This window comes from Protopterus annectens, chromosome 2.part1 (genome assembly GCF_019279795.1).
Source record: "Protopterus annectens isolate FY-2018-M chromosome 2.part1, PAN1.0, whole genome shotgun sequence".
Taxonomy (NCBI): Eukaryota; Metazoa; Chordata; order Ceratodontiformes; family Protopteridae; genus Protopterus; species Protopterus annectens.
The window spans coordinates 665,051,343-665,072,281 of NC_056729.1; the positions used below are offsets into that span (position 1 = coordinate 665,051,343).

A 20,939-nucleotide genomic window follows, 5' to 3' on the forward strand; every position below is an offset into this window, starting at 1 on the left:
TGACGTCAGGTCGTCAGCGGGTATAAAACATGCAGCCGATGTCATTTTCTTCAGTTTTTCTTGCCCCAGATGTCAGGTGCCCCCCAAATGGGGAGCAAAATATATATAAATTTATATATGCAAGCAATTTGGAAGACAAAAAATATACCTCCAAATAAAAGCAAATACAGCAAAAAGGCTTTTGAGCATAGTAAAAGCAAGAAGAGGTACAAAAAGAGAAAAGTAGGGGGCTGGTGGGTGGGTAACCAGGACTGCAACAGTGAATACACTCAAATATCTACATTTATGGTAAGTGTACACAACTGGACTATGTTCTTCATGTTTCACTGTTGCAGTCATTACATTTGGGTAGAATCCCAAAGCTATGGTTGGGAGAATGGAATTATACAGCATTAGGAGCAGCTATAAGGCCCTGCAGGACAGCAGTGGCAAAGACTGCTCTGGATTTAGAAGAGAGAGAGGTAAATGGTAATGTTTGGTGAACATATGAACTGAGCTCCAGGTAGCAGCTTCTAGAATGTCTCTGGTAGGAACCCCTTTGAGAAAGACTGCAGAAGTAGATGCAGCCCTGGTGTAATGGGATCTGATCCCCTTGGGAACAGGTTTACCATGATGCATGTAGCAGAAATGAATACAATGGCTTATCCATTTTGAAATAGTCTGCTTTGAAATAACCTTTCCCTCTGCCCCTGCAGCAAATGCCACCAGTAGTTGCTCAGATTTTCTTAGAGATTTTGTCCTGTTTAAGTAGAATCTTAGTTGCCTGTGTACATCCAATGAATGCAAAATCCGCTCCCCCTTGTTCTGTGGATTTGGGAAAAAAGTTGGCAGATGAATGGTCTGACTAAGAGCCACACTAGATGCCACTTTAGGTATGAAGGATGGATTGGTCCTGAGCGACACCCTGTCCGGGTAGAAAATAATAAAATGATCCACTCCCATGAGAGCCTGTAGTTCTGAAATCCTTCTAGCTGAAGTGACTGCTAAAAGAAAGGCTGTCTTCCAAGAGAGAAATTTTATGTCTGCAGTAGCAGCTGGCTCAAAAGGAGGTAGGGTGAGTTTTTCCAATACAAAACTGAGGTCCCATGCTGGAGTTGGAAGTTGTGACATATTGTGTAGGAGCGGGTACCAGTGTTGGCGAGGCCAGTCTGGAGCAATCAGAATCATTTTTGTTTTTTCCTGTCTGAATTTTAGTAATACCTTGGAGAGCAAAGGCAGAGGGGGAAAGGCATAGACTGATAGGTTTTTCCAGCTGAAGGATAGAGCGTCCACTTTCAAAGCTTTTTTGTGACAGCTTCTTGTGCAGAATTTGTCCAGCTGATAGTTTTGGGGTGATGCAAAAAGATCTATGTCTGGGCTCCCCCATTTGCGTGTCAACATGCTGAAGATTTGTGGATCCAGTTTCCATTCATGTGGGTCCATAAGATTTCTACTTAGTTTGTCTGCCAGAGTATTTTGCTTTCCTGGCAGGAATTGAGCTTGTAGATGTATTTGGTAAGTCAAGGCTGTGTTCCACAAGGCCATGGCTAGTCTGCAAAGGGGGTAGGAATGGGTAGCCCCCTACTTGTTTATGTACCACATGACTGTGGTGTTGTCCGTCTTTATTAGTAGTTGTCCTGGATGAAGAAAGTCCTTGAAGGCTGTCAGAGCATTCTGTACAGCTAGCATCTCCTTCTGGTTGATATGCAGGTGCATCTGATTTGGGCTCCATTTACCCTGAATGCATCTCCCTACCAGATGCGCACCCCCCCCCCCAAGCATAATCTGATGCATCTGCAGTCAGGGTTTGGTTGGCAGGGGGTGGAATGAATGACAGTCCCTTGTTTTGGTGACAGGCCTCTGCCCACCATAGGAACTCTTTCTGCAGGCACAGAATGATAGGAATCATTGTTTCCAGGCTGTGACAATGTTGACTCCACAAGTTCTTTAGGTACCACTGAAGTTTCCGCATATGCAGTATTGCATATAGAATTAGAATACATTAGGCCATGAACCCCAAGGCCTGCAGAATTTGTCTTGCAGATAATTGGGTTTTTGTGGCCACTTGTTTGAAGTAAGTCATCAATTGGATTTGTTTTCTGGCGTGAGGTAAGTCATCTGGGCAGTTGTATTCAAGCTTGCACCCAGGAATGTAATTATTTGAGAGGGTACCAGTTGTGATTTCTTTTTGTTTATCGTGTACCCTAGGCAAGTTAGAACCTTTTTTTTTTTACAAACACCAGATGCTGTAGTAGAGTGTCCTTGTTCTCTGCCTGAATTAGACAATCATCCAGATAAGGATAAATTTGAATGTTTCTTTGTCTGCAGAATGCAATTATTGGTGCCAGGCACTTTGTGAAGACCCTGGGCACAGTAGATAAGCCAAATAAGCCAAAGGGCAGTGCAGAGAACTGGTAATTCAAATAGCCTGCTTTGAAGCAGAGGTATCTTCTGCAAGATTCCCTGATTGGGATATGCAGGTAAGCCTCTTTTAAGTCTAGTTACCAACCAGGCATCCTTGCCTAGCATAGGCAGTAACTGTTGTAGAGTCAGCATCTTGAATTTTGGAAAGTCCAGGAATGTGTTTAGAATGGATAAGTCCAGAATTGGACACCATGATTTGTCTTTTCTGGGTACCAGGAAAAGTCCTGAATAAAAACTTTGACCCTTTTCCTCTTCTGGTACTGGTTGAATAGCCCTCATATTTATGAGGGACATAACTTGCTTCTGGGCCTCTGCCCACTGATTTGGAGGCAGATCTGGCCATCCATTTGGGATTGGCAACGTGTGGAAATTAAATCTGTACCCCTGGGATACTATATTTAGAACCCACTTGTCCTGGGTAATTAGATGCCAATTTTGTGCATGAAGTGCTAGTTTTCCCCCCAAAGGGGCTGCCAAAAGATAAGTGCTTTGAGATGCCAGAGGAAAGTCATTGAGACTGTTTACCATAGGGAGGTGCCTTGCTACTTCCAGATTTGGAGGTGGAGGCACCCCATTGTTTTGATCTGTAAGCTCCTTGTGACTGAAACCTGGAGCCTTTAGAGTGTCTGGGTTTGACCTGTGCGGCTCCGGTGGGTACTGGAAAGGACCAATTCTTAGTAGATCAGTGACTACTGAACCTGGGTGGCTGTACCTGTAGGAAATCTTTTACAGTTTGCATAGATTTAGCTTTGTCTTTCATCTTTTTCAAAACTTCTGCCTTATTACCAAATAAACTGTCCTGTTGTAAAGGAGCATCCAACAATTTTGCTTTAACATGATCTGGCAGATTTTGCTCCTTGAGCCAAGCATGCCTTCTTATCACAGATCCAGTTACAGCGGCCCTGCAAGAGGCCTCTAAGGAATCAAAACCTCATTGCAAAAGATGCTTTCCAACTTGTTCAGCTGAATGCAATAAATCCTGTAACTCTTTATTTTCCACACAATCAGAAATCAACATCATTTTCTGTTTAAGTAAGCCCATGACATGTTGCTGCACAGTCTGAAAAGGTTGTCAGTTTTTGTTTAATAAGTTCCATAATATGTTACTGGTACTTCAGCATGTGAAACTGACAATTCAATGCCTTAATGGCAAGAGAGGCAGAGGTATATACCTTCTTACCCCATCTGTCCAAAGCTCTGGAATCCCTGTCCGAAGGGATGGGATTCTTGGCTGTAGTAGCCTTGATACCTTTAGGCCCCTGGGAAATGATCTCTGGGTCAACAGTAGGATTCTTGAAAATAAATTTGTGAGTTTCAGGTACTCTGTAGTACCTGTCTGGTTTCCTAGGGGCAGAAGGTAAAGTGTCAGGAGTAAGACTGGATTCCATAAAAAACATCACCCACAACATCCAGGACAGGGGGTATTGCTAAGGGCCTGTGTTGAGGCAGCTCTAGAAATTCTCTGAGTCTCTTTTTGGACTGAGGATAGTCTTGGCATTCCCAGTGGAAATGCTCTCATAGGGTATGCAAGGTTTCACCAAAAGAAAAATCCTCTGGAGGGGAGGCAGAGGGAATGTATTCCTCTGCATCTGAGTCCTCATAAGCAGATAAGGGCATGTCTTCATAATCTGAAATTTCAGAGTCATTGGACTCCTGGTCTGTAGAAGCTGAAGGGGACTGGACTCTGTCTCTTAGCAAGGGAAGGCTGACTTCCCCTAATCAGCATAATAAGGTCTTCAGCTATTCTAAGCATTTGTTTTTGTGACATGGGAGCAGGTGCATGGACTTTGGTCATCGGATTTCTAGGCATAGTGCGTACTGTGGGCCTAAGAAACTCGGTAGTTTTTAAAAAAAAAAGTCACTGGTTTGAGTCGAACATCGTTTGAGCGAATAACTGCCTCAAAAGCCGGTGCCTGCTCAGTGGCTCTGGACCCATCCAAGGTAGTGACATCCGCAGGTTCCATAGTCGATGAAGAGTCTTGGGCATACAGGACTCTGAATGGGTCTCAGTAGAGGCCTGCAAATCCATTGAAGCGATCATCAGTGGATGTGAAAGTGCCTCACTGAGTACTGGCGGACTGGCGACTAGCTTAACGGAAGCGTCATCGGCAGTTTTGCACCTATGTGGTCTGTCTCTGTCTTTATTTTTATGTTTTTTCAGAATATCGGTAGTCGAATGGCTTACCAAAACCATTTCAGAATACGGAGATTGAGAGCAAAAGAATTTAGCGACACAGAGCCCGACGACGAATGGTTTGGGTGTTAAATAAGGCACAAAACCGATAGGGAGGGACGTTGTGGTCTGGGTCTAAACAGTTGATGCAGTAAGAATGAAAATCTCTGTGAGGTATTTGCTTTCCACAGGCAAGACAATTGTTTACTTTTTCTGACATCAGTTAGAGCAAGAAAAAAGGTTTTCCAACGGGGTACTTAGCTTTAGAAGACTTCAGGATTATTAAATTCGTAAACGAAAATTCAGGTAGCGGTTGACCGGCACTTGCGAACTGCTTCTGCTTCGGGCTCCTCAGCAAGAAAGACTTGGGTAATGGCATCAGCTGCCTGTTTTTATACCCCTGACGACTTGACATCAGTCCTGGAGTGACAGCATCCGACGCAGAAATACTAAGTCTCTGGTATTCGGGCCGACTGAGGGCTACCTTCAGGCAGATAACCCAAGTGTGATGACTGCAACAGTGAAACACGAAGAACATCTGTGCCGGTTTCATAAGTTTGAAGTGCTCGGTGCCGTCAAGGACGGAGTCAAAGAGGCAGATTTATGCTCCGAGGAAAACTTGGGTGCTTTTTGATTTCACCGGCTTACCCTGATCACCCGAGGGTGAGGAGGGAACCAAGTGGGACCTCTTTTTGTCTTTTGTAGGAGGGGTTGAGACCTCCATCACAGAAATGGCCTCTGAAAAGAGAAACTTAAGTAACCCTTTCAGTATCAGTTTATTCTTGTGCTCATTCAGACTGCTGACTGAAACTTTGACAAATGCCACAGGGAGGTTGCACCGAAAGATGGAGCACCCCCAAACAATATACACAATCATCGTGAGAATCGCTATTAGGCAATAAGAAGTTATGTACTCACCATAACGTTCCATCTGAGTAGGTAAACTTAATTTGTCAGCAACCTATGGGTTATCGGATCCACATCGGATCCGAGCCGGCAGTTTCCAACAGCTAAGATCCGAGCCCCAAGCTCCTCTCCCTTACCCATAACTCCCTGCCATCCCATCCTGACTTCAGATCGAGTTTGCCTAAAAGCAAGACCTGCAATCACAACCTGCCTAGTGTAAACTGGATACAATCCACCATGAAGCAGGAATATCTATGAACATCCGAAGAGGACGGGGACGGAGGGAGGGACGGTTGCTGACAAATGCTTACCTACTCAGATGGAACGTTATGGTGAGTACATAACTTCTTAATCTGAAGTAGTTAACTTCATTTGTGCATCAACCTATGGGACAAAGTCCCCTGCTACCTGAATCTTGGGAGGTCCTTATGGAAGGATGTTCCGGAGCACTGTGGAGCCAAAGGATGCTCTCCCTCTGGAAACCAGATCCAACTTATAGTGGTTTATAAATGTATGAGAAGAAGCCCACGTGGCAGCAGAGCAAATGTCATCCAACAAAACTCTAGCTCGAAAAGCAGCAGAGGTTGAAACAGACCAAGTAGAATGGGCATGGACTCCATGAGGAGCAGGCCGGCCAGAACAATCATAAGCCAGGAAAATACACTGGGAAATCCACCTGGACAGTGTGACTTTAGAAACAGATTTCCCCAAACTGGATTTAGCAAAGGACACAAACAGCTAGTCTGATTGCCTATGACCGTCTGTCCTGTGCAAATAGAATCTTAACTGTCTGTGTACATCCAGAGTGTAACTTGTATTCGCCTTTATTTTGATAATTGGGAAAGAAGACTGGCAAATTAATAGACTGGTTGATGTTAGATTCGGAAGCAATTTTGGGCAGAAAGGAGGGATTGGTCCTGAGGAATACCCTATCCTTGTGGAAAGTCAGGTACGGTGGCTTGGCACAAAGGGCTTGAAGTTCCGAAACCCTTTTCGCCAAAGTAATAGCAACTAGAAAAGCTGTTTTCCAGGATAAGAATTTGAGATCTACCGAAGCAGCAGGCTCAAAGGGAGAAGCTGTTAAAGCCTGGAGTACCAGCAATAAGTCCCAAGGAGGAATTACATCCTTCACCGGAGGTCTTAGTAAGAACGTGCCTTTTAAGAAGGCCCTACACAATCTGGATGAGGTCAAAGGGCCAAGATCACATCCCAGGAGAGAGAGACCCCCCCCCCCCCAAAGAGATATATATACCAAGCGATTGCAGCCCCCCAACCATCTCCACCCCCCAAGTGACAACTGCTCTCTCCAACGCAAAAAACACCGCATCCATGCGACCTGATGGTGTCCCCCGGTGTGTGCCACGAACTCAACGAAGAATTAAACCCACAGCTAGGACAGCTGTTTAATCATAGTCTTACCTCTGGATAATCAGGAGTGGGCGCACTGCAACTGTGGTCCAAGCTTGACAAGCCTTATCTGCAAAGCCATAGAGAGGATCATAATGGACCTCATAAATAAAGACATAGGGAATTTGCAGACTTTGGATCCATCCCAGTTTGGCTTTGTCAAAGGCAGATCATGCCTTCTAAACTTGGTTGACTTTTTCGAAACAGTCACCAAAGCCATTGATGAGAGTCCATACAGCCTACCTCGATCTGGCGAAGGGCCTTCATACAATACCCCACGGGTATCATTGAAAAACTCATCAGCTTAAATGTTAACCCATATCACAAGATGGGTTGCAAACTGGCCATGTCAGACTCAAAGCCTGTCACAAGTGGTGTACCACAGGGCTCAGTCCTGGGCCCACTCTTGTTTGGCATCTACTTCTTCAACACACAACAACACAGGAGGGAGGGAGCTGACAGTTTTTGCATGACTGCAAAACTGGGGGCCATAGTAGAAAACACATCTGACACAGATATCCTTCAGAAGGGTCGATAACTGGTGCCAGAGCCATGGCCTAAAGTTAAATGCCAAAAATGCATAGTCATACCCCTCGGAAAAACAAGGTTACCCCTGCCTAGCTACCAAATAGGTGGCAATCCACTGAGCACAGAAGAAGTTATCAGGGACCTGGGGACCCAGGTTGATAGTAGTCTGTCATTCGACACCCATGTAGCTAAAGTAGTTAGGAAGACCTTCATTGCCCACCTTATCATGAAGGGTTCCTCACCAAAAGGATAAAGGGTCTCAAACATCTGTCCTATGCTGCCCGACTGAAAGAACTCCAGCTCTATTCAGTCGCCATCAGCTTGCTCAGAGGTGACCTTTACATACAAGGCCATGTCAAACCCAGATTTGATGATGCTTCACCACAAAAAAAATCTAGATCAGAGCAGAGCCAAGGCGGAGACTTTAAACTCGAACACGGCTATTAATAGGGCGTGCTGGAGGGATAGATTCAACACCCAAAAGACTCCTGCTGTGAAAAAAAAAAATCCATATGTGAGGGCAGCACCTCGCTGGCCTTGTTCAAGAGAAATCTTGACCAATGGATGGGAGATCGCAGATAGACCCCAGGATTATTGTCTCAGTGTGTCACTGCAGCACAGGCACAGCAAAATAATGGGTATATTCCCCCATAAAGGTGGCGGTAGCCACAAAACTATGGGCTAGGCTTGTAAATGCCCTCGGGCAGATAGCCTAGTATGAACCTATGAACCTATGAACATGGTAATGAGCGATTGCCGCCAATTGGACTTTGACTGTGGAAGAGCTAGCACCCTGATCAAATAATCCTGACAGAAAATCCAGCACAGCTGGTAACGGAGCTGTAAAAGGATCTAGTTTCTGATGTTCTGCCCAAACAGAAAAGCATTTCCATTTGCTATGATAAACTTTCCTAGTAGACGGCTTGTGAGCAGCTACTAGGATCGCTTTGACCGGGGAAGAGATACCGGGAGTCCTAGCTAACAGTGGAACTGGATCAACCAAGCCGCGAGCTTGAGGTTGTCCAGGTTGGGGGCCGGCAGGCCCAAAGGGTGAGATATCAGATCCGGGACAGGATCTAGAATCCAGGGAGGATTCACTAGATGAGATCATAGATATGGGAACCATGCCTGACGAGGCCAGAATGGGGCAATGAGGATTATTGTGCTCCCCAACCGTCTGGCTTTCTGAAGAAACTTCAGCATCAGGGGAAGAGGTAGGTAAGCATAAAGTAGACCGGGCGGCCAAGCATGCACCAGAGCGTCTCTTGGTGATTCCCCGGGTGGGGGAATTAGAGCGAAGTAGGTGTTGCACTTCGTGTTTGAAGGAGAGATGAAAAGATCGCAACAAGGTTGACCCCATTTGGAGAAAATCTGCTTCGCTATTTTGGGATTCAGAGACCACTCGTACGGCGAGAGGATGGTGCGACTTAATTTGTCCGCTAGGATGTTGGACCGGCCCGGAATGTGCGTCGTTATGAGAAAGTGGTTGGTGGAAATCGCCCATTCCCAAACTCTCATGGCCTCCCGACAAAATGGATAGGACCTGGTTCCCCCCTGTTTGTTGACATACCTAACGACTGACATATTGTCTGTTTGGATCGCAATAGTCCTGATGGGAAGAAGGCTATGAAGTGCTTGCAACGCTAACAGCACCGCCCTCATCTCTAGGACATTGATATGCAGTGAGGTCTCCGTCTGATTCCACGTGCCTTGGACGGTCCTGCCCAAACAATGCCCCCCCCACCCGAGGCGAGAGGCGTCCGTGGTCACCGTGGCTGGGGGAGGGGACATGGAGAAGGGGCGCCCCTTTTGGAGGTCCAGAGACTGGAGCCACCATAAGAGGGCTCCCCTGCAAACCCTGCTGAGAGGGACAGGATGGCTCAGGGGATAACGCAGGAAGGACCATTGGACTTGGAGGGTCCATTGCAGAATCCTCATATTTAGGTACGCCATGGGAAGGAGACTGATGGTAGCCGCCATCGAGCCTAGGGCCCTCAGGACCAATTCCGCTGGAGGGGCTGGGCAATGAAGAATGGCCTGCACATGGTGTCTTAGAGATCGCATCCGGTCCGGAGTTAAGAAGGCTAAGAGCTGGTTTGTGCCCAACCTGGCTCCGATAAAATCTATGATCTGAGTCGGGAGCAGGGAGGATTTTCCAGCATGGATCGTGATCCCCAGCCGGGGAGCTAGTCGAAGAAAGAAATTCCTGGCTGTGCAGTTAGATGCCTTGTGGGGGCAGTCAGGAGCCAGTCGTCCAGGTATGGAAAGACCTGAATTCCCTGGAGTCTCAGGTGGGCCGCTACCACCGTTAACACTTTGGTGAACACCCGGGGGGCCATGGTGAGACCAAAGGGGAGGACCCTGAATTGGTAATGGCTGGCTCCTAGCCTGAAGCGGAGAAACCTCCTGGATCGTCTGTCCATCAAGATGTGGTAGTACGCATCTTTGAGGTCTATGGAGCACATCCAGTCGTTCTCCTGCAAGAGAGGGAGAATGGATTGAAGAGTGACCATCCGGAACTTTTCTTTGGCTATTGCCAGGTTCAAGAGGGATAGGTCGAGGATTGGTCTCAAGCCCCCTGTCTTTTTTGGCACCAAGAAGAACCTGGAGTAAAAGTCTGATCCGTACTGGTCTGGGGGGATGTGCTGGATCGCTCCTTTTTCTAGCAGCTGACGAATTTCTGCAGCTGCGGTCTCCCTCTGATCAGGCAGGACATCGGGGAGGTATCTGGGTCTGAGAGGGGGATGGCGAAACGAAATCTCGTAGCCTCTGGATATAATTCAAATCACCCAGCAGTCTGTCGTGATGGACTCCCAAGCTGCTAGGTGCTTCGAGAACCCCCCCCCCCCCCTGAGTGCCTCCAGAGTAGAGCAGTCAGGTAACCCCTCAGGGTTGCTGCATGGGCCAATCAGAGAAAGGTTCTCTGGACCCAAAGTTTTTCGGGCCCCCTCTGCCTATAGGGTGGCGTCCACCCTGTCCTCCTCTGTCCCAGAAGGACGGGGGGTCCTGAGCGAAACGGGACTGCTGAGACTTCCGGAACCACATCTTCTTCTGTCCCTTTTGGTTCTTGGAAAAGGACCTCTGGGGAGCAGAGAAGCGGACTCTGACGGCAGACAGCGTCTTCCCGTCTTTCTCGCTCTGGACCAAGGTATCGCGTATGGTCTTGCCAAAGAGGGCAGAACCATCAAACGGGGCGTTAGCGAATGATGCCTTAAAGGGTTCCGCGAAATCACAGTGGTGGAGCCACACCTGTCGCCTTAGGATGACGCCCGCTCCGCTAGCTCTAGCGGCTACTTCCGTAGCATGGAACAGTAGCCGCATAGAGGTATTGGAAATAAACCTGAGACTGGCCATTCGGGTAGAGTACACCTGTTTGTCCTCTGCCGACATGGACTCTGGGGGCGACCCAGCGTATTCTTTGATAAGATCCCACTGGAGCCATATGACGTGTACCATGTAGTTCAGCGACCTTATGGAGAAGGTGGCTGAAGCAAACATCCACTTCCCCAAACGGTCCATCGTCCAAGACTCCTTGTCCAGGGGATGGACGGAGGGACTCTCCTGGGCCAGTTCCCTTTTGGTGGCAGCCGCCACTAACATGGCATCTAAGGGGGTTCCCTTACTCCAATGTGACCTGTCCGAGGGGGGGGGCTAAGAATTCTGTCTGGCCTCTTAGGGACGGACTCCACAGTGTCTGGCTCCTTCCATGCCCTGGTAGTGATCAGATCTACCAGGGGATCAGCTGGAGGGGGCACCCAAGAGGTAGAAGGCCTGCTTCAAATGCCTCCAGGAACACGGACTCGTCCGAGGTAGGCTCTGGGGTGGACCACCCCCCTCTGATCCTGAGCATCTCCATGATGTCTCCAAATGAGATGTCTTCGGGGGGTGATCTTAGGGAACCTTCCCCTTCCTCCAAGTCCGTGTCCTCTGTCAAAGACTCAGGGGAGTCCAAGTGCCTCCTTTTGCACTTGCGTTTGTGAGGAACTTCCTCGGGGGGGCTGTCCGAGGAGGCCTCACCAACCACACCCTGTTTCAACAAGGGAACGATCTGGGACATCTGAGCAGGCTGTCCCTGGGGCCGGGTGATGGAAGTCAGACCTGTTTGCAAGGGAGTGCAGGGTGGAGCAGTAGCTGAGGCCTGGAATACCTCAACAGAACCCTCTCCACCACGTCGAATGCCAAAGGAGAGCCGCTCTCCCTAGGATCCGAGAGCAGTCCCTCCCTCGGATCCGACGAGCAGATCGGGGCCAGAGCTGATGCTATCGGATCCGAAGGGCCAGTACACTCCGACCTAGCTGGAGCCGAAAGCATACTGACCGCCTTGGATCCGAAGCTCAACTCTCGACTCCGAGAGCCTGGAACCGAAGAAAACGGACCCGACAGGCTCGAGGGTGCTGTCGGCGCCAAAGTACCCGACTCCATCTGCGCCGACATTCCCCCGGCTCAGACGCTACTCGGCTCCATAGACCCCGAACATGAAAAGCGGGTCGGGGAAGGAGCAATCGGGGTGAAAAAAGGGGTTGAGCTCCCCCCCGGAGGGGGGGGGGAGGCAGGAGCACTTCCATCTGCAGCTGGGCCTGGAGGAACCTTCTCATCATCCGGTCCAAGTCTGCATCTGTTAGGCTTCTCGTGGACCTAGAAGAGGCCACCGAGGCGGGACGGGAGTGCTGCCTCGATGACCTCGAGGGAGACCGGGACTCATCCCCCTCCGGCCCCGGCGAAAAGCTGGGAGAACAGAGCCAGGAAGGAGAAGGCCTGGACGTCCCGGGGGTAGAAGCTCGCTTGGCTGGCGGGGCTGAAGCAGAGGCTTCGGCCCGCCGCTTGTGGTGTTTTTCTCGGCGCTTCTCCCTCCTGGCTTCCCTATCCTCCTGGCCCAAGGTGGGAGGTTGAGTCCCGGCCAGAGGAAGGGAAGTATCCGTAGGCGCAGCCGCAGCAGGAGCCATGGAGGGACCGGAGGACGGAGCCGAGTCCGGGGGCAGAAGTCCCGCCAGAATCAGCTTCGACCTCCGGTCCCCGATAGCCCTGGGGTTGGAACGCTGCACAAACAGAGCAGCCAGAAGACAGGTGTTCAACCCCAAGGCATATAACGCACCAAGTGTGGCCATCAGCCGGGGAAAGCTTATGGCCACACTCGGTACACTTCGAGAAAAACGTTTTGGCGGCCTCAGACATAATAATCTAAAAACAAACACACTAGGCCCCAAAACCACACACACACACACACACACACACACACACACACACACCCTAACGCTCTCACGAGAAATGGGGGAGGAAAGGCTAACAATTACTCTAAAACTAAAGGAAAGGTAACGCACACACAAAACTCACTCAAAAACTTTAACTATAAATGAAAAAGAGAAGATTTTTCTCACAGAAAAACTCTTGAAGACCTGGAAGCTCGAGATCAAGCTGCTGGTGTAACCGCGGCAAACTAGATCTGAGGTCAGGAAGGGATGGCAGGGAGTTATGGGTAAGAGGGAGGAGCTTGGGGCTCGGATCTTAGCTGTTGGAAACTGCCGGCTCGGATCCGATGTGGATCCGATAACCCATAGGTTGATGCACAAATGAAGTTAACTACTTCAGATCTTGCCATTACACGAAGTACAATGCTTAAACCCTGAAGTACCTTTCTTATCCAAAACCTTGACAGAGAGACACAACAGGCTAACACTTTAAAGACAAAAATGTAACAAGTTTGTTCTAGTAAGTCAAACACAGTTCAAAACCACACAGTGTATATACATATATATATATATATATATATATATATATATATATATACACATATATATATAAACGTCATACTGAAAAAACACTAACAGGTTAGGAGAGAAAACAGAAATACCAGCTATGGTATTGAAGGGATACCACAAGGGTAAGGAGAGAGGGCCGTACCAACAATGGTACTGGAAAGTTTACCAACGGGTACAGCAAGGAAAAAAGGATGAAGATCTAACTGTAAATAGCACTAGAAAGACTAATGCTCACTAAAGCAAGAAATATCAGAGAGTTTTCCACACAAAATATCAAAAAAGTTTTCACTTAGCTGAGAGCTCAGCTGAAAGGAGGCTTTACGGCTACGAGGCAAATGAGATCTGAGGTAACAGGGAGAAGGGCATTCTGGGTAGAAGCTTAGCTTGAGAGTTTTTGGCTGGCACAAGCTTGGTAATAGGCCGACTAGGTTCTGAGGGCTCGGAACCGAACCCCATCAGTGATGAATGGAAAAACGATTGTTCTTTTACAACAAAAGAAAGCAGGGCAGCACAGTGGTGCAATGGTTAGCATTGTTGCCTCACAGCAAGAGGTTCCAAGGTTCGATTCTCGGTTGGAGTGCCTTCTGTGCAGAGTCTGCATGTCCTCCCTGTGTTCATGTGGGTTTGGGTGCTCCATTTTCCTCCCACGTTCCAAAGACATGCAGCAGGTGGACTGGACACTATAATTGGCCTTAGGTTTGAGTGTGTGGTATGGATGAACTATAGTGGCAGGGCTAGTCATCCAGTGGTGTAAACCTTGGCCCTAGATGACTGTCACTGTTGAAGTGACACCTCAACCCCACGTACAAAAATGGGAAAAGGGGTTAAGGATGGATGGAACAAAAGGCAGCAGTGTTTTACTATCGCTCAAGGAATGGCAGCCCAGTTGGCGATACAGGGGTATGCATCCCATATTTACAGAATACCTGGGAGTGCAATGACACATGTTCTTAGCCATATGAGCCTTAATGCACAACAGGCGATGGGGCAGAGAAATAGGTACAGGATATCAATAAAAACAAAATCCATATGGCCACTTTGCAGTGGTCCTGCAAGAAAATAAAATCTACCACACATGGAAGGCAATTATTCATTTTATTCGTTTAATTTTATTTTATGTACCCTTTGCTGACCAGGTTAGTCCCACTAGGCTAGTGGCATTAACCTTCTGCTTTTTTCTTTTGCTCTCTCCTTAAAATGAAAGGCAGTGGGAGAATTTTGGATTAGGTCTTGAGGAAGACAGGGTCAGGAGTGACTAACGACATCCAAAATCAAAGAGGGACAGCAATAGCATCTGATGGTCTGTCCATAGGGGTCAACAATTAAAAATATACATAACTCAACTGATCTTATAACTAGGAACAAAAGGTTTAGCACTTAAACTAATCATCGCCTGCTCATCACATTCTTTGCCTGAGATCAAATGGCTGACCCTTCTGCCAATCCCAGTAATGGCTCTTCACCAATGCAATCACTATGTTGTTCAGGAAAAAAGCCTACCATGTTTACCTTTACCTGCACTAAGTGGTCAACTTGAAAGATTCTCATGCAGTAAAGGCAGTTCTTGTGTGAGTTCTATCTAATGATCTGGTGGCCAAAGGAACACTCTAAAGGATTAGAAAGTTTTGTTTTATTTGTTTTTTTTTCTTTAAATGGCACTGGAAATAGGAAGCTTCCTATAAAGCATGTCAGGATCATGATCCAAATTGCAGAAGATGTTTGCACTGCAAGTTACAGACTTCCTTCCCTATTAGGGACTGAAAAAAGAGTAAAGGCAAAGAAAAAGGGACAGGAGAGTACTAAGTGAAAGACCAGAAGAATCAATATGGCATAACTATAACTTAGTCTAGAACAGAAACTGCTTAACTGATGACCTAATGTATGTGTACCTATGTTACTGTTCAAAATGTAAGCATTTAATAAAGGTGTTTCAAAAAAAGCAATCCAATTTGCACTGGGTGCTCCTTCACAGTCCAGTCAGTTCAGTTCAATAGTGCCATCACATTCACCCCAAACAAGAGAAATAAACATTTCTATAGAATTTGTACAAACATAAGGCTCTAATGAAGCACATTCCAATTGTCCCTAACTGCAGATGGCTCCTAAAAGTATGATCTGTGTACCTTTAAGGCTGCAAAGATAATACTGCTAAGGACAGAACTGGTATAAGGGAAGAGATTCCCAGGGCTACTACTCTTTCCCCCTCCCAAAGCAATGACTCAGTTATTTCTGGGTAATGAGAAAATAAACCATTAGCAAGACTACACAGGACCTCATCAGCTCAAGAATGACCCCAAAAAGAAGAGTAATCTGGAAGACTACCGGTAGAGGAACAAGAAAAAACATTCATATCCATCTCAAAAGGAAGAGACGCTGGCCCACCTAGACTTCTGTTATGAAAATGGCCCACCTAGACTTCTGTTACGAAAAGGATTCAAAGGGAAATGGAGAACTTCTTCAACCAGTAGCACCCTAGAACACCAACATGTATCCCTCCTGAAATACAAGCATGGGAGATGCAACAGTCATGTGCTTAGTTGAGAGTACAAACCCCTTAGCACAAAAGAAAATACTTGCTAAAATAAGCACTTGGGAAAGAGATCAGCACTGAGCCCTGTGCTGGCATCAACTGATGCTCAAGTACTGAGTACTTCCTTTGAAAAGGCTACGGCTGACCAAATGTATGGCAGCCACAAGGGTCAAATCATCCCTTGCTAGTGAACTGAATTCAGTGCAGGGGAAGCCATAAGGATCTCACATGGATATCTCAGGGGTTTCATGCCCCATATTTCTTTATTCATTCATTCATTTATTTTACATTTGTTGATCAGAGTAGTCCAGCTGAGCAAAACCCATTTTCACCAGTTCTCCAGAGATGAAAGCTCCACAGATATTATAAAAATTAATGCAATAAATAAAACAGTGGACCAAGCATAAAGTAGAAAACATTATGTGAAATGTACAAATTATATACATCATACAGCATGTACTATATATAAAGCTTCATAACTTGTAAGTATGCAGAGAAAAAGGCTAGAAGACAGGGAGTACGCAAGTGATGGAAGAAACGTGCAAAGAAATATAAGAGGAGACAGAAGAGTAAGAAGAAAGTAAAAGAAAAACTATGAGATGAGGGTAGCAATAGAATAGGACAAGGAGAGAATAAAAAGGAAATAGGTGAAGGGTAGGTGAGGTAACACAGTGTTGTTAAGTTCCATAATTTGGCTACATAAATACTGTACATTGATCACCATACCTGTTGTTTGCTTTGGTTATTCATAAGATGTAATCTTGCACCCTGTCAGCATGAGGGTAGTGACTGATGTCGAGCATCTTCTTTAATGTGTCCTACGGGTCATTTTATTCTCTCCATCAATCAGCATCTTATTCCAAACTTCACATGTCCCATGAAGGATGCCAGCAACAATGCAGACCATGACAGTATGACATCGCACAACTATAAAACCACCCTCATTCTTTTGCCTGTGAGTTCATCCCATAGTAACCAGCGAGCACTCCCCTGCACATTTTTTTTAAAACACCTTCAACAAATCATCACTTGTGACATACGTTAACTTACATTTATATAAAAATAATCAAACCATACAAACAAGTTCACATTTACAAACATAACAATCACGCCAACATTACAAAATGATTCAATTTTTGCCTTTTCTTACACCTCAATTTCTCCTCTAAAACATTTTTCTGCATATATTGTGTCCACAATTTGGTATGTAATATACTCCTACCCTTTTCTAAAGATCCCACTTCCTGTTCTTTTATCTCTGCTATGATATTCACTATTTCAGATATTGTTGGTTTAGATGTCCATTTTACAGCAATTGCTTTTTTTGGCAGCCAGCAGAATTAAACTTAACAAGGTCTTACTAGATCTAAGCAATTCAGATCCTGTATCCCAGCTAAAAAAAAAAAATTTCTATAGTTAACACTCATTTACTCGCCCAGTATTCCCGACAGAGCACTCTATAGGGAATTTTTAAAGTCTGCCAGCTCATCACACTCCAAAAACATATGTTCCCAGGTATCTACTTCATCCCCATTACACCATTACTATTTGCCATCTACTCAAGTAAAAAATCTTTGGCGTCTGCTTGGGATATAAAAGTACTTATGCAAACACATCCCAGCAAATAGCCTAAATCTTCTAGACTTTGTTGCATATTTTGCAGCCATGTATGTTTTTCCACTGTTTCTAAAATCTCTCTCTCTCTTTCCAGTCTTTTATGACCTCCTCTGATTGATTCCTATAATTATCGTGAAATATTGTATATGCCCTACTAATTATCCATTTTTTAACAGCAGCTTCTGTTCTACATTCAACTAAAACCTCAACCTTCAGGTCATTCACTTAGGATCCCCCTATCCTTTTCTCTTTGCCTATACTCTGACATCAATCCTTGATAGGGAAGGCAATCTCTAGCCTGCAGTCCAAATGTCTTCTTGGCTTCTTCCCATTCTATTACCTTTCCTTCTCTATTTGTTCCCAATGCCTTGGTTCTTTTGCCAGCTTACTCCATTAAAATCCATGCCCCTCTTACCCATGTTCAGTACCCCTAACTGCCTAATCTACTTTCTCCATTCCTGTGTAGGCTTACTTCTTAGTATACTTTCTACTACTTTATGAATATAACATTCTGCATGACTGTTATTCTCCTCAAGGATCAGCATCCAAGATCTCACTCTCTTCTTTTTGTATTTCTCCCCTGCATCATCATTATCCCTTTCCACACTGACTAGTAGATTTCTACTTGTGTTATATATAACAATCTTAACTGTGTAGCTCTAAAATATCTCTTCAAATCAGGTAATTCTCAATCTCCTTATTCTACTGGAAGGATCAACTTCCTTCAACTCTTTATTAACCACTGTCCACAACTCTTCCTCTGGTTGACAAAAATATGCCCGATCTGTGTATAAATCTAAAGAGACTAAAAATATTTTTATTGCTTGTAACGTGCCACCCATATCCATAGGCAAGAGCTTCCAGTTTCTCAGTTTTTGTATTATCGTTTGTTTAGTCTCTTCCCACATATCCTTAGCTGCCGTAACAGCATCCTTGTTAACCCATACTCCTAAATATTTCATATTATCATGCCACCATAAATATAGGCATTGCTGAACCAATTTGTGTGTGGGTACATCGTTTACAGCTATAGCCTTTCTTTTATCTTCATTAATTTTATATTTTGAAAAAAAACAGAACTGTCTCAGAATGTTCCACAACGAGATTCCCATTTCTGGTTTTATCAGGTAAAAAATTATATAATCTGCAAATAAATGTTTTCTTCAATACCATACCAATTATATCCTTGAATTTCTGAGTCCATTATTTTCTTTGACAATGATTCTAAATATAATGCAAATAAGACACAACTGATCAAACAGTGGGTCTACGTGACACTTGATCAGATGGGTCTTTACCATCTTTAGGTATTACAGCCATCACAACTTTTTTCCAGGATTGCTTTCCCTGATTACTTTGAGTTCTGCCTCAGATCCCTCATGTATGCTCTTAATTAATCTTATTATTGTATCAGGAAATGCAAATGCTTCCATTACCCTATTCATAAAATCTCAGCATACTCTGCTGAGTGTGTTTTTTTTCTATATCAAGATGCACGATCAACAACGGTATTTTCTTACACTAATGCTTCCCACTGGATCATGATTATTCTATTAATGTTATCAAATGTTTGCATCCCCTCCACAAAAACACACTGATCTATATCTATCTAGTTTGGCCACATCTTTGCATTCTTTTTAGCCATTATATACATAAACACTTAATAATCATGGCTTAAAATTTAAATGGGTCTACATGACACTTGATCAGATGGGTCTTTACCATCTTTAGGTATTACAGCCATCACAACTTTTTTCCAGGATTGCTTTTCCTGATTTAAAAATACTGTTAAATAAAACCTTTCAGATCTTTATCACTTTCTTCCCTCCAAGCTTTCAAACTTCTACCAGAATACCATTTATTCCTGGAAACTTTCTTGCTGATTGGTTATACAACACAATTTTTATCTCATCCCTTCTATCTTTACTGATAGTTGTTGAGACTCATCAAACTCTAACCTTGGCATATTTGCCAAGAGCAGATCAAGAGAACACTGAAGGCAGCTAGTCTCAGAAGACTACCGTGCAACCTGGCTCAGTGGGCAAAGGGCCTAAAAGGTGCTGAGGGATCAATCCCACCCCCGAAGGTGGAAGAGACTGAAAATGTCTCGCACAGACTTCAGAATATTTTATTTTGAATTTGCATTACTTCATGCAATGGTCAGGGGAAGGACGGCAAACCATCTACACTCCAACAAAAAATTTAAAGTTACCCAAAACAAGAGGGGACCAGCAAGATAGAAATAAGGTACCAATTACAAGTATCCAGCAAGAAAGAAATAAAACAATCTAGTTATTTTAGAAGACGCTGGCCAACTTCTAACATAAATGGCATACTGCATACATTACTTGGCACTTCAACAGACATGCACACACACAAAAAAAGCAATGCAGGATTGCTAAAATGACTAACATTAAGATGCATTCTGCAATAAGTAAGTTTAACAGCTCTTGAAATCTTTCCTTTGACGTATTGGAAATTGAGAATGCATTTCGTCCGTTGTTTTCATGCATTTAAGGGAAGCAGTTAATTCAAATACAAGACCTGCAAATACACCTGGTCTCAAACAGCAGTATATGAATAAACTTAACTGTGAAAGAAAACAACAGACAGGGATAGCAAAACTGACAGTGGGACCATTCACTCATCATTTTCTGACTATCTACTTACTTCCAAGTCAGTGATGTTGGAGACTTAGAACTTCGCCTAGCTATCCAATTAATCCAAATCAGGGTGGAAGAGGAGGTGGAACCTATCCTGATGCTCAGTGAGCTGAAAGCAGAGAAATTAATGCTGAATGGGGGGGGCACATTTTAAGACTGTCACACATTCGCTCACATATGGCATGAACAAATGCAAATAATTTTGGAGGATCATCAAGTCACCTACAGCAAAATCTTTGATATGTGGAAGGAAACTAAAGTGTCCATCAAAAACAAGCAGGGACACAGTATGTGAGTGCAGACTCAACAAAGAAGGCACCCCAGCTGAGAAATGAACTGGAGAACAAATGGCAATAAGGTAGCATTACTAACTACTGAGCCACAAAGCCAGCCCCTCTCCTATGCGATTAGGGCAATTCTTTTTACTATGCTATTACGTCACTTACCCATGGAATGTGTCATTGTTCCTTTTCCTGTTCCTTCTAGCAGTTCTATTTTTCTTTGAGATTATGTTTGTTTTTTCATTTGACTGCTGACACTTTCTTTTTGTGTAAGCATTTTCACTTGTGGGACACTGCAATACAAAACATCAAGGTTGCTTGAAAAACTGAGACCAAGTGTAAAAAGGCTAAAAATAAATATGCTTAGCTACATTAACATATAAAAGCAGGTCAAGGCTAAGATGCGTCTTTTCTTCATAACCTAGCAAATGAAGGCTGCTAGTAAATAAAAATAATGGCTAAAGTACTTGGATAACTTTCTCTTGCAACTCAAAAATGCACTGACAGTCACATGCAGGCTCCAGTAGAAACAAATATCATAAACGTGTCCAATGAACGCTATTCAAAAGGAATGCTAATTCTACTAAAATATTTACCATACACATTTTTAACTGTGTCACGGCAACCATTTTACTTATATTAATGCTGCATCTTTTGTTGCACAAATGCAGCAAT

The 20,939-nt window shown here is 44.8% G+C and overlaps 1 protein-coding gene across 1 annotated transcript in view; it reads right to left on the minus strand.

Moving 5' to 3' along the window:
• Positions 1 to 20,939, minus strand: part of TMEM131L (transmembrane 131 like) — a gene marked incomplete in the record, with an annotated part of 1,995,267 nt that overhangs the window by 366,041 nt on the left and 1,608,287 nt on the right. Inside the window, 1 exon segment of the mRNA XM_044062407.1 lies at positions 20,430 to 20,557. Within this exon segment, the coding sequence (XP_043918342.1) occupies positions 20,430 to 20,557 (128 nt within the window).